At 40.9% G+C, this 14,208-nt stretch overlaps 1 protein-coding gene across 2 annotated transcripts in view; it reads right to left on the bottom strand.

Annotated features, from left to right (window-relative positions):
* Window positions 1-14,208, bottom strand: part of cdkal1 (CDK5 regulatory subunit associated protein 1-like 1) — a 195,511-nt gene that overhangs the window by 135,042 nt on the left and 46,261 nt on the right. For both annotated transcript variants that reach the window (XM_035629576.2, XM_035629575.2), the window contains exon 5: window positions 1,696-1,792. In XM_035629576.2, coding sequence (XP_035485469.2) covers window positions 1,696-1,792 — 97 coding nt within the window. The remainder of the gene's footprint in view (window positions 1-1,695; window positions 1,793-14,208) is intronic.

Below are 14,208 nucleotides of genomic sequence, written 5' to 3' on the forward strand. Positions count from 1 at the left end.
CTCTTACATACACAAATCCATTTATCTCAACACAATTATAGTATATGTACATGCCACTTGACTTTGATGTAATTGTAATACACAGTGGTGTGTTTACTTAAATGGAATTACATTATTTATGGTAACGGATATTTAACTGAAGAGCCGATACCCCCCTCCCCCAACCCATTTTTTTAAGACAGAGGCAGTAATCAACATTGGACAGTTTGATCTGCCCCCATTTTCAACAAGGCAGTTTTTTGTTTTCTTTTTAATATGCAAGCATATTAATTCTGCATTATGTAAGATCATGATCAAGGTTTTCTTTGGTGATTCATATTATCTCATTTGAACAACTGTATGTTTCTGTTAGAAATGCAAGAATTAATCAACTGTACTAAACATGGATGTTGTGTACATGGATGTTGTATACAGGCAGCTCAACGACATGGACTTTTTGGAAAAATGTGATTTATGTTGGGATGTTTATTAATGTTGGAATGTCTGATGTAATGCTGTTTGAATGATTGTTTACAGAACTGAATTGACAACAAAAAAAACACATCATTAATCCTTCACCAAGGCCCTTCATTTTGAATACTGGAGACTAAGGGCTGTTCGACTCGAGATGACGACCCGTGGAGGGTAGCAGCATATAGAAAAACAATCATCATCAATGATTTAAATAGTTCCCTCATGTGATTACTGAGGTGAACAGACTTTTAAAGAATATCAAATAATAATTGTATATCATATGTTTAAATACACCAGAAAAAAAACTTAATATGAAAAAATCACTTGTTTCTGTCACAGTTAACTGTCGGACATTTGCTCTTGAAATCTACTTAAAAGGATGTTGTTATATCTGCATATTTCTGTGATTCTGTTTGTTAACTGAGTTTTTCCTTTTAGCCACACAATTGTTTGTCTGTCTGTTAACCTCTGTGTTTTGTCGACTAAGAGGTTAGGGCTGGTAGTTTCATGTACGAAACATTGTCTGTAGCATTCATCAAATTTAAAATGGGCGGTTGGTAGCATTGGTAGCAAAAATATACTGGGGCAGCATGTTGCAAGATGAAAACCACTAACACTCAAAGACATTCTAGTTAATTAATTTCAGCACTCTGTCGCCCTTAAAACATTGTTAACATGAAGCTCTGCGGGTTGATGATCTGATCTAGACACCAATTTTTGTGTCAATGTCATATGCAGGCGCAGACTCCTTTAACAGGTGTCCATGTTATTTTTGTCAATGTCATGTTTCCTCTTTCCGTTAGGCCTCATCTTTCAAATTTTCCATGCTTCCTCTCTTTCTTTTCAGCAACCTCTGGCTCTTTTCCCTACTCCTCGTTTCCTCTATCTTGTACTTTTCCTCCTTCCTTCAATCATATACTCTCTCCTGCTTTCTACTCCCCACCCTGTTCATCTTAGCAGTCTGGAGTTTTGTCTCCCAGGGATGTCTATTGATCCGCCAAGCAGCAGGGAGGCCAGAATAGAACAGACACAGCAGGTTGGCAGCGAGGTGAATGACAGGTCAATCCATCTTAGTCTCTGTGTGCGTTTGCACGTGTGTGTCTGTACAAACCCCTCAAAGGCAGCCCATTAATAAAGGCCAACAAAGGGACAATATATGTTGCATGAGCGTATCCCTACATTACTCAGGTCACCACTGTCGGATAAGTAAGTCCAGGTACACACACACATGCATATACATACCCCAATGATGCTGAGTCCTTTGAGGTAGTCCATACGTGGCTGGGCCTGGGGAACACAACCTGCTAGTACCACCTTCTTCTGCTGATCCTGAGCTTTTCTGTATGAAACATTTGGAAAGAAAAAGACAGAAGAGGAGATTAATATCATTAGATAACAAAGACATTTTGTCACAATTCCAGCCATGTGAGTTTTCTCCTTTCAACTGAAACAATTAAAAAACAAAGGAAATCAGGAGGAGCAAACTTGACTGAGAAGTTTTTATATATCAAAAAGAAAAAAAGGGCTAGAAAATCAAAACTGAAGAGTTCTTACTGCTGTTTGTTTGCCAAACAAAGTGCAGTTACTTCTATGTCACCTATGGTCAATGTGACAAAGAAAAACAATGTTTGTGAAAGTTCCTTGCTACAAGGAGAACCTTGTTTGTTTTCCCCTGTGGCATGTAAACTATTCCCTCATGGAATGCCTGTGAGAGAATGAAGAAGAATTTGCTCAAGGTAAATCCCAGAGTGCCAATGCAGACTCTGTGACTAAGATAATTGGCTTGTTTGTTATGTCTGATTAACTAACAGAGGTAAAACAGTTTTTTGTTTTTGTTTTTTATGCTTCACTGCTACCTACAGCCATGGCCAGTGACATTCTGTTTTTGGGTTGCGTGTCCACACAGACATCAGCCCGTTCATCTGTATGTCTCATTCTCATGAACAGGACAGAAACGCTCGGAGCATATTTCATTACATCTAACACAAACATCCACTGGGACTCAAACATGAACTGATTAGAACTTGGTGGTCAAAGGGCAGAATCACAGTTTTTTGGCAAAAACAATACTATTAAGTTGAAGAGTACGGTATCTGATCTAATCTGTGAATAAAAACAAGACTGCATTAAAAATGGAGGCCACAAAATAAGACCTCAGTACAACTAATGTGAGTACACATGAAATGCAATTTTGGCCAATTTAATGAGCCTGGTTTTGATATAACCTTTGAACTCCACAGCTTTCTCTGTTTTGATTTAGGTGATGTCTAATAAAACATTGCTCCACGTGTCTGAAAAAGATCGTGAGACTTCATAAAGATGGCAAGAGGGTACACGAGGGCATCGGCAGGCTACTGAATGTGAGAAGACACAGCTGCAGTGGTTCGGAGGTAGAGGACGAGCCATACTACCAATAACAGGATTATCTGGAAGGATTATCTGAGGAAATCGGTGTTTCAGTGACTGATCAAAAAGTGCGAAGAACACCTCTAGAGACGGCCTCCAAGAAAAAAAATCCAAAGAACATGAAAAGAGGCCTGATGAATACTGGGCTGCATATTCTTAGGCCGGATGAAAACAAAATACATCTGTTCCAATGATGTCCAGCATGTTTGGTGTGGGCCGGTCCAGGACCAACACAGTGACTGCAGAGAATACATTTGTGTAAAATTGACAAGCTGTGTGATTACTTAGCATTTTATTGATACTGACGAGGGGTGTCTATTGTCATATATTGTATAACACAACGTGAAGGGTTTATTGGCAAGACAATAAGCAGAGGCAAGGTACAGTGAATAATTTTTTTTGTAAGTACTAAAAATATTTTTTTTTCATGTTGTGTGCGTGCGTGCATGCGTGTGCGTGCGTGTGCGTGCGTGTGCGCGCGTGTGGATGTATGCGGGTTTGCATGTCACCTCCAGTTAGTGGCAGTGAGATTTGAGACACTCGGTCTGTCTGACAAAAGCTTTTGGAGGAGATGCCCAGACTCCGCCATGAATCTTTAATAATGAAGCCTCCTGACAGTTGGAGCAAGAGATAGGCAGGGAGGGAGGGATGAAAGTCAGGAGGTATGTTAGTGAGGGAGGAATCATGGGAGGAGCAAAGAAACTGGATGCAAACTGTCAGTTGTGTTTTAATTCAGACTGTGTTTGTATTCTTTCGGCAAAGCAAAGACAGGGAGTGATGGAGGTGGAGGGGGTGTGAGAGAGCAGCGTAAGCAGGGACAGAGAAAGGTGAAGGCAGACAAACAAAACGAGGAATGGAGGGAGAGATGAAAGCTCAAGCTGGAGAAAGAAGAGTGGGGAGATGAAGGGACGAGGGATGAAGGCAGACACTGAAATGTTTTATGATTATTTTGAATAGTCTGAGCTGTTTGTATATATCAGGGTTATTTTAGTCTCCTCATCTTTACTTATTTATCTAATTCTGTATTGACACAAAAGTGTTGAGCAGGTAACAACAAATCACTTAAGATGCCAAAAAAAAAAGAAAAAACATTACGGAAGAAGAAAGCCTGCTGGATATGATGCCTCACCACAGACAAAGGGGTTTTAACAGCACATTCAGAGAAACCGTACTTCTATTGATGCTCAGAAAAACATGTTATTATTGTACATGTGTGTTTACTTGTTTTATCCACAGGCCTTTCACCTTCATTACAGAAAGTAAGGGACAACATCCAGCCACTACAACTCTCTGTTCTGGTGTAAACAGATCTTGAAAACAGACAGGGAGGGCTGTAGCGGTGGAACCATGCTAGCAAATACTTAAAGGGGGGGAGAGAGATGTAAACTTTCAAGACTGGGTGAAGTGAGACAGCGGAAGTCCCAAAAAAAGGATTTATCTGCTTAGAGTAGCTTGTTCTCCCCACACTGTTCCTCATGAGGGACTCGCACTGGCATCGCTGAGCAGACAGACACACACACACACAGCAGGGGTGCGTCTGCATAATTCACACCGTCTCCTGCCAAACTGCGCCAAACGTTCCTTTAATGCGCTACTTGCTCCCCGCCCACAGACTCAGAGCCATAGCTGACACAGCGAGTAAGCAGACACTGCCTGATCTGTCGCCTCGGCGCCCCGGGGGGGGACAGGCCAATCACGTCGCACACAGTTCCTGGATGGGATGAGATGGAATGGGATTATGTGATGCAGTTGCCGTGGTGATACTTTTGAGCCCGAATGAGCGCTCGCTGCCAGTGACCCGGACCGGAGCAGATGTCCCCCGAGATCAGAGGACGAGGTGTGCTAGCGCACGCACAGACGCACACGCACGTCTCCCTGGCTTCCTTGGCACCTCGCCCTGAATCTCTATGGCCCCCTGTCAACTGTACGCTCTCTGTAGCCTCAAGACCACACACCCACAACACACATGTACACACACATACCAATGGTCACGGACGGCAATGGCAACAGCAAACTGTAGTGTATGCATACATGTATGACCTCTGTGGTTTGTATGTATGGTAGGGAGGGCTGTGCAGTACATACTGGTTCTTAACAGCTGAGTGGACACAGTGAATCAGTCAAATTAGACCAGACTAAATGTCCAACTGAATTGATCAGGTTGACTGGGAGAAGCCCCATTGCTGTAAATATGACATTAAAATAACTCTAGGCATTAAGATGGTCCACAGTGCATGACCTATATAAGGCCCTTTTCAGCTTTCTCACAACAAAGTTGAAGTGAAAGGAGGACGGCAATCTTCTATAGTACAATGTACACGACTGCGGTAGAAGTGTAGCGACATCATCACATAAATACGCCACAATGCAGATGTCACGAATGCCTCGTGCCCTTAATAAGTCCATGTCTACATCATTGAATATGACCAAAAATTCAAATTAAGTTACATTACAGGACTTATGTACATTTCTGTAGCCATCGTGAAGGCTTATCTCGAGCTCCAACAGAAACACTGTACTTACAGTATAAGTTTTCAAGATATGTGGACGACCGAGCCCATCTGAAATCCCAAGTTCAGACAAGTCCTTTGACTTCTGATCACTTCCCTGGGAGAAATGCTCCCTTGGGCAAATGACCAAAACCTAATGATAATCAGTTCTGCAGCAATTGACCTTGGTGCGTTTGATTACACTCAAGCGAGCAAGCACAAAGTTCAGGTCATGCAGACCAGGAGGAAGGCTTGATTTCAGGTGAGGCTAGCAGGATTACGCAAAAACTCCTCAACCGATTTCCACGAAATCCTGTGAAGGGTTGCGTCATGACCCAAGAAAGAACCCATTACATGTTGGGCCGGATCCAGATAAATAGGTGGATGGTGGATTTTTTTTTCCACTTTTGTTTAACATGGCAATACAGGTATGCGCTCTCCAAACGCACTTCTAGTTGTATTTGTCTAATTTTGTAAAAGCACAGTTTTCATATTTGCAAAATGGCCTCACACTGCTAAAATAATGTGGCCATATATATGTGTCTTCGATGAGTCTTGGGTGCATTCGCACATGCATTTAAAATTGCATTACGAAGAGTGTTAATGTCACTTATGAACGAGAAAAAATGTAATGTCCTCAGAAATGGAGCCACAACCGTGTGTGTGGGTGTGTGTGTCCTTTCAATGACTCTTCCTGCTGCTAAACACCCTCAGTCCTATACAGAGCGCTACATGGGGGGGTTCATCACACAGAGCTGGCCATATGCTCCTTAACAAACATGTTGCTTAAAGGATGAGGTCATACTGGTAAGAGTAGTGAGGAAATGTACATATCTACATCATGACTCGCTCTGTGTGCTGCTTAACACAATGACCTTTGTCGGTGATCCGACAAAATGCCCTCTGTCTGAATAATAACGTTAAAATGTCGTTGTGAGTTTTCGCCGTTTAATCTGGCTAAACTTTTATGCACTTACAGCAAAAGCACAACATTAAAATTCAATCTAGTGTCACCAATTTATTTTCCATTTCACTCCTACTTTCCCTAACCACCCCCCTCCCATATTTCCCCTGTCCTTGCTCCTCTGTCTCCTCTTTTCCCTCATCCTCTCATCTGCACTCTGACAGTTGTTTCTGGCTGAGTTGACAGCAAGCCAGCCAATCAGCACACACCTGACCTCTCTGCATTAGCATAAGCAGCAAGGGGTAAGGTTAAGTACCCATCAAGCTTCAGTAATTAAGATGTGAGCTGGTGTGCGTGTGTGTGTGTGTGTCTTTCACAGATAGACCGAATGCATTCAGTCATCCACTACTGATATTTTCAAATTTGTCATACTTCTACATTTGCCATTGTCCCAACTTCATGGCTTGCGATCCAATACTAAGACTAACTTACCTCTAATCTACAGAGACAATGATGGATGTTTATTTGTTTTACGTTTTATTCATTTTCCATATTTATGTTCCTGTGCGTTTCATTCTCGCAGCAGCAGATGCATCTCCATTACTGGATGAAAGCCCAGACTGAACGAATGTGGAGAAAGCACACAAAGTTACTCTAATGCAGAATACAGCGTCTCCTCTGTGAGTAAGCCAACTGGAAAAGTTTCCTAAAACAAATGTCAAAACACAAACAGTATAAATAAAACAGGAGCTAACTCTGGGCCTAAGGGATCTGACTGCCGACAAACTAAACTAAATGAAAGCCATTACTGTACAAGAACAGGGGTCTCTAGGAGATGTAGCTGAGAGAGAGATAGGGAAAAAGGAGAGATGCATCGTGTGACTGAGTGATTGACAGGATATTGTCAAAAGGACGTCTTTATGAATGTGTAAAAAGCAGGAGGGAGCGATGTAGTGGTGAGTTTAAAACAGAAATGAACATCAGGGAAACTAAGCATAACGCAGTGGGAGAGTAAGTGAAGCGCCCCATGTCTTATCAACCCAGTGTTTAACAGTAACCATTCATTAATTATGATCAAAATAAGCTTGTGTGGATAAGACACTTCTCAAAATTACATCCCAAATTATTCAACATTTTGAAGAAAACAGAAGATGCATCTAGCTCAGATGACACAACAGAAAAAAAATGTTTACAGTGTAAAACTTAAAATAGATATTTTCAAATAGTATCTAACAAAGATTTATATCTTGCTTTTTTGGCAAAACTAATCCAACCGTATTGGATGTCAGTTGACGGAAAAACACAACCATGTTTTATGTCCTCCAGATGTTGTTCTGTATTTGCCTATCTGTATGGAATAGTACACAATTTACTGTAAGAACTAGAGCCCGACCGATATAGATTTCGGGGGGGCCAATGCCGATATCGATATTAGGGAGAACAAGATTTCCGATACCCATTCATGGGCCCATATATATATATATATATATGTATATGACAAGTGACAAGAGCACATTTTCATCACCATGTGTGGCGGAGGAGAGGAAGGTTGACAACAGGACTCAGAGGGAAATAAAGGGGGGGGGGATGAGAGCATGAAGGCTGCAACGGAAGATTGTGATTGAGGGATGAGAGAGAGGTTGGAGGAGTAAAGCTGCACAATCCCCCTGAGATCCGTCTCTCTCTCACGCACACAAGCATACACACACATCGCCTGCTGTTGTGTTTTACAGGGTACCAAGAGCTGATTTCTCTCAGCATCTCTTATGCTGAGAGAAAAGCTGAAATAAAAAACAGAAAGAAAAAAAGGAAGAAAAAAAAAGATGTAGGGGTGTAATTTAATCAATATAGGATAATTACATGAAAGTGAGTTGTGGTAAGTGATGTCCAAGGTGAGACAGATTTTGGCAGCTGACGCACCTTAGACAAGTTGCAAAGGTCTGATTGCCTCTTGTGAAACCTGGTTTACAATCTAAATGTTTAAAGACTTTAATAGTAGCCGAGATATCAAGCTCAATCTGAGTTAAACCACATGAACACATGATAACAAAAACGTGGAATAAAATTTAAAATATACATCCGACTTGTTTTGTTTTACAAATCCATTGCCAGCATGGTTAATAAAGGCATCCGCGTTAGAGCTGCGTTTTACAGGATACAGGCAATCTGTTGACCAATCAATACACCTATAACGTGGCTAGTTTATGACTAGCCCACATGGCCTCCGGGTATATCAGAGATAGACTGCAACCCAATTGTCAACATGGGCCTAGTAAAGGCTGGTCAGAGGAAATGCAAGGCTTTCAGATTATGGCCTTTAAAAAAAAATGCCTCACACACCTGCCCGTTGCTGTGAAATAGACGACATCTGTCTTGTAAAATTGAGTTGAATGTGTGATAAATATTGCATTGCTGTAAATGAGTTGTATTCGTCGCTTGAATGGTTCATAATGGAGAAAATGCATATAAATAAAAAAAAATGCAGGAGCAATGGAAAAGGCCCGCCCACACACACACACACACACACACACACACACACACACACACACACACACACACACACACACACACACACACACACACACACACACACACACACACACACACACACACACACACACACACACACACACACACACACACACACACACACACACACACACAGGCAAAAGGAATTGCATGAGAGATGAGAACTTGACTAAGCCATGAGGAGAGGAAGCCCGACGCTGAATCCCGCAAAGAGTCCCATGAGTCCCATTTCAAATGCAAAGTTCTGCTTTCTATAGGAGAGGCCGTTATGGGACAATGGCATGGGACCAACCCCTCAACCCGAGGCGTTTGTGGAGCAACTGCTGGGTAAAGGCTTCAGGAGGCAAATACACAAACACACACACAAAACTAAATGTTCACTGTGTGGCAGCCACAAGAGGATTCTTTTTATATATCTAATTTGTGTTAGAAACTAGGAAATATCATCCCCCCAAAAAATCTCTATTCATTAGAGACAATATCAGCAGGAAGTCACTATGTACAGATTAAGATTTTTTAAGAATAGAGGAATAAAAGTGTTCAGTGTTTCAGTGGGCATCAGTTTTGTTTGTTGACTAATGCAGATCATAGATGGTTTGTGCCGCCTAAATGGGGATTTTTGAGTTTTGTCATCTATTTAATTCAAACCAGTGAAATCGCACAGAGATTGTATCTGGAGCCTTGACAGTTGTGCATTAGCGTGGCAGCTTTCGCCTCAGACTAAACAGGTCATGTCACGGGGCGCACACAGGCATTTATCATTCAGAACCACAACCACTCCCCGTTAGGCCTTTCACCTCGGTGAATCAATCTGAAAAACGTAGAAGCATAGGAGCGTAGGCATACATGCATTTTCTTTCCTGTGTGTACATGTGAATGTGTAAGTGTGTGTGCGTGTGTAGGTGTGTGTGTGTGTGTGTGTGTGCGCGTGTCCATGTATGCTGTATGTGTGCATGTTTGTGAGTTTCTGTGCAATTATTTTGAACCAGAGGTGAAGGCGGGGGGGAGGGATCCTGGCTAAGATGACAGGGGTGAAAGGACATTCCTGGTTGAATGAATTCACACAAAATTAGTCCAAGCATAAACAATCATGATTGGTTTCAAGGTCATAAATTATTACAAGCAAGGGTTTGGAAAAGTGGAACAGCACATGCTCGGTGACCTGGAATGTTTTTATTTTCAGTCAACACAAAGCTAAACTAATTATACCGTTCAAACAAGTATGGATTTGAAAGCGGTGTTCAATTTTAACCTGTTAAACTGTTAATATGCCCCAAAGACTCCACCAAAACTCTGTTTGAGTAACCTCTGACGATTGTCCACTCTCTAATTTTGAAAAGGAAAAAATAGCAACTGGTAAGTTTAAGGCTCAACTTGTGGCTTCAAACGGCCGTTCAAAAACCAATGGGGGACAAAAAAAAACAATCCAATATTTCAATCTCATTTTGCATTACCTCTCCTTTTCATCGCAGTGGTAACCCTTCCTCACCATCTTAATTTACAAATAAAATGACTGTATATCTAAAGGTTAAAATTAAAGGCATTGCAAAGAGAATGTTTACCCACATTTTGTTCATTTGACTGTATTTCCCAGTGACTCTACATGTGTTCTCTTTATATTTACATGCATGCGTTTTCCATATTTGTAATTTACACATTTATGTTTGTGTGGGTCTGTGCACCCCGAGTTATTTATGCCATGTGAGCATGCATGTGAAAACAGATATGTGAGTACATGTACAGTACGTGCGTTCGGGGACTTTGCAGACTATGGGAGTCTCATTATAGAGCTACAAAGTCTAAGCATCTTATCAGCCTGTTAATTTCCCTGGCTGATGTCTTCTCCCCCGTGCAGCCTGAAGTGGCTCCACAGTGCATCATCAGTCCCTCTAAAAGGCCTTCTTATTCAACCACAGTGTCTTATTTATCCTAAATAACATTCCATTAAAAGCCAAGGATGCAGCATGCACAAAGCCAACTAACTGTCTGATTAAATTGCTATGCAGGACCCCATTACTTGGTAAAAAATTAATTTATGTTATGTTTAAAAAAGGATTTCTCCCCACATCTCTCTCTCACACACACGCACACACTCCTCGTCTGAGTCGACACCAATTAAAAGGAAGGTTCAAGGTAAGGTTCATTACGTTAGAAAAGAGAAGGGGGGGGGGGTGTTAGGAGAAAAAAGGCTTTACAAAATGACGAGGTGATTTTTAAAACACACTTGCTTGTTAGAGGGACGGTGAATATTTTTCTCGGTGGGGATGAATAGAGCTGCTTCAGCCTCTTTTGTTCAACCACATTTGTTGCATCTCACTCTCCCTCTCTTTCACACTGTGAACTAATAAAGGTTTTGTGGTCTACTACAACACACAGAAAAGCTTTATAACATGATCACTAAAGTCATATTAATGATGTATATATACAGTGGTACAAAATACAGTGGTGACAGCTGTGGTAAAAAAACTTATTTAACACCATGTGCACTATAATCAATTAATGCTACACTACACCTGCAGATATAGCTTCCCTTTTCCTTTTTTTAATGACTTCCAATATTCATTCAGGAAAAAATACTTCATACAAGGCGATCCCTGTACTGAATGATTATTATATCAAGGCCAATTCTTAATGTAAAAGAAGAAATATTTGCAATCATGCATTATAGGGAACATTATATATAAGGTTACTGCTACCATAATAAGATATAAACTAGGGATTGGCATTTCAAGCAAAAATAGCATTCATTATCCTCTGGAAATGGCAATTCATCAAATGTTGAATCTCCACAGAAACCTTCAAAATCACCATTTCTGTCTGTTTACAGCAACTCAGAGGTCACGGCCTGCCCCAGGTACACTAAGGTAAAGACCCATGGACCATATGCCTTACAGAGATTGACATATTGCTGTATGTATTTTCTGTGCATGCATCATTTTTCAAACATACCATGTGTATACATACATATATGGCCCAGTTTTAAGCCTTGGGCTTTTGTCACTCCAAATACCATTCGGTGAAATTGCTTCTTGGCTACTATGCAGCCCCCTTTCCATCTGCTGGTTAGGTAAAATTAGAAACAAGTGCTCCTAAATGAAGTTCAAGCTGCTTTGCTGGCAACATCTTAAGGGCACATATGTGCGCATTCGCAAAAATACTATGATGAATATGAACACACAAAGAAAACCACAGACATCAACTCACAAATATAAATACAAACTAAAACATATATGTAATGTTTGACATTAGGTTTCAGCTGTAAACTTTACCCTCATCCATAATTTCACGATCAACTTCGGATTCAGCTTCTGCATTTAAACTCATTCATCAAAAAAAACTACGACATTTGTTTCATTTTTTCTCCTGCGTCTTTCCGTTACTTAAAGTTGGCCAACCCGTCACGCTGTCATCTGCTCTCTACTTCTATCCTTTCGCTTCCACAATGCGCATCGCTTCTAAAATTCACCCTGAGGGATTAAGCATAAGGCATGCAAAGGTCAAAAGTTCTTACTGTCATCTTGCATGACTTAATGTATATCAAGCATGTCTCTATACTTTAACGTACGGAATATGAATGTGACATGCATCGAGAAAGACTTTGAAAGAGTGTCTGTGTCTCTGTCGATGTGTGTGCGTTACTGAAAAGTTTCTCAAGTAAGTCTGCTGTCATTTGTCACCCCGAAGGTGCACGAACAGCCATTCAGGGGAGGGAGAGAATGTCATCTTTTATAACTTGCAGCGAGGATAAAGTATCTCAGTCGCTCAGCAATTTCCAGGTCAGTGCTTGTTTAGCTAACACCAGCTGAAAAAAGCCTCTGGGATCCAAGCAACAAAAAAAAAAACCAAGATCAGAGTTCAAAAGGAAAAAAATGCCAAAAGCTTACAGGTGCTCCTCCAGAGAACACGCACACCTCGTTCTTGCCGTTGCCCTTTTCCCTCTTACAGTCAAGCGTTATTAATAAATGATTAGGCATGTAAAAACAGCTTGTTGAAACAGACATTGAAAGGCTTTCTATTCGTGTGTGTGTGTGTGTGTGTGTGTGTGTGTGTGTGTGTGTGTGTGTGTGTGTGTGTGTGTGTGTGTGTGTGTGTGTGTGTGTGTGCATAGTAAATATGCATTATACAGTAATTCGTGTGTATGCCAAAGTTTGCTGTGAACACACTGTGTTTGGTGAGTCGGTTCAGGCTGATTATGTTTCAGCAGCAGAGGGTTTGGTTCAGTGTCATATCCCTCTGTGTGTAACTAAAGATACTTGATAGGAACACGGCAGGTGGTATGCTGGCTGCTACGCACATACACACACCTGCCACCTGAGTCAGTCAGTCTCTTAGGCTGTATCATCCATCTATACACACACACAGTAAATAAGTGTGCATTACTGCCTCCCTTATTTCAAAGAAAAAGTGTTTCCAAACTAACAACACAAAAGACAAAAATTTGAGAGAGATACTCTCGCATTACTGGCCCTGTCTTTCAATTCACTGAGGCAGTTTGACTGAAGTGGAGAGAGCGAGGTGGAGCAGCAGGTGTTGTGTATGCGCTTGTGTCAGCACAGGTGAACAGAGGGTCAGTGCGGTACTCTCCATATGCCATCTGTCAGATCAACTACACCTCACACTGACATTGAGTAACAATGTTGAACCACCAACAGCCCAATCTAATGCATTCACCAGGGCCATGTACATTAACCCAATATGAAGTTTAAACCAACAAATTATAATTCTTATATTTATTGACAGATGAGAAAAGCAGCAAATACTCACATTTAAGAAGCTGTTTACACACGGTCTCTGGCATTTTTCACATTGCGCAGTCTATCTAGTTAATCAATCAGCATTTTTTTATTGCTAATGAAATTGAAATTGATTGAACAACTAATCGTTTCAGCTGAAAACATTTTGTTTTTTTAATAGCATACTATAATGCGAGGGATCTCTTGTCTGTTTGTATGTTTGTACATGATTTAACCAAATTGGCAAAGCAGCACGTTGTCAGGGCGACAGCACCATAAGTCATAAGTTTGATTTTTTAAAACATTTTTCTGCTGAAGTAAAACCTCGCCCATAACCAGTTAAAGTGTGTAGACAGTATTTTAGACACAGATCGGTCATGTCTCATGTCAGCATCAAATGTCAGGATTATCAACAATGAGAACAAATTTTTCTTAGTTGTTACCTATATCCATAACTGATTTTCAAAATGTTTTTTCAACTACCCGATGAGTATTTCTTCACTGCTAGTGTTATGGTGACGTATCATTACACAACGCATCACATGATGTGGTTATTCAGCCGTTTTATATTTTGATAGTTTAACGTCTGTGTATGCTGAAAAAGAAAGGAATTAAACTGTTGTTTTCATTGTTTTCTTTGCTCCATGCTGAAATAGCCTAAATTTGCTACACATTATTTTAAAATGCATTAGCA

Source organism: Scophthalmus maximus, chromosome 1, assembly GCF_022379125.1.
Source record: "Scophthalmus maximus strain ysfricsl-2021 chromosome 1, ASM2237912v1, whole genome shotgun sequence".
NCBI classification, from domain to species: domain Eukaryota; kingdom Metazoa; phylum Chordata; class Actinopteri; order Pleuronectiformes; family Scophthalmidae; genus Scophthalmus; species Scophthalmus maximus.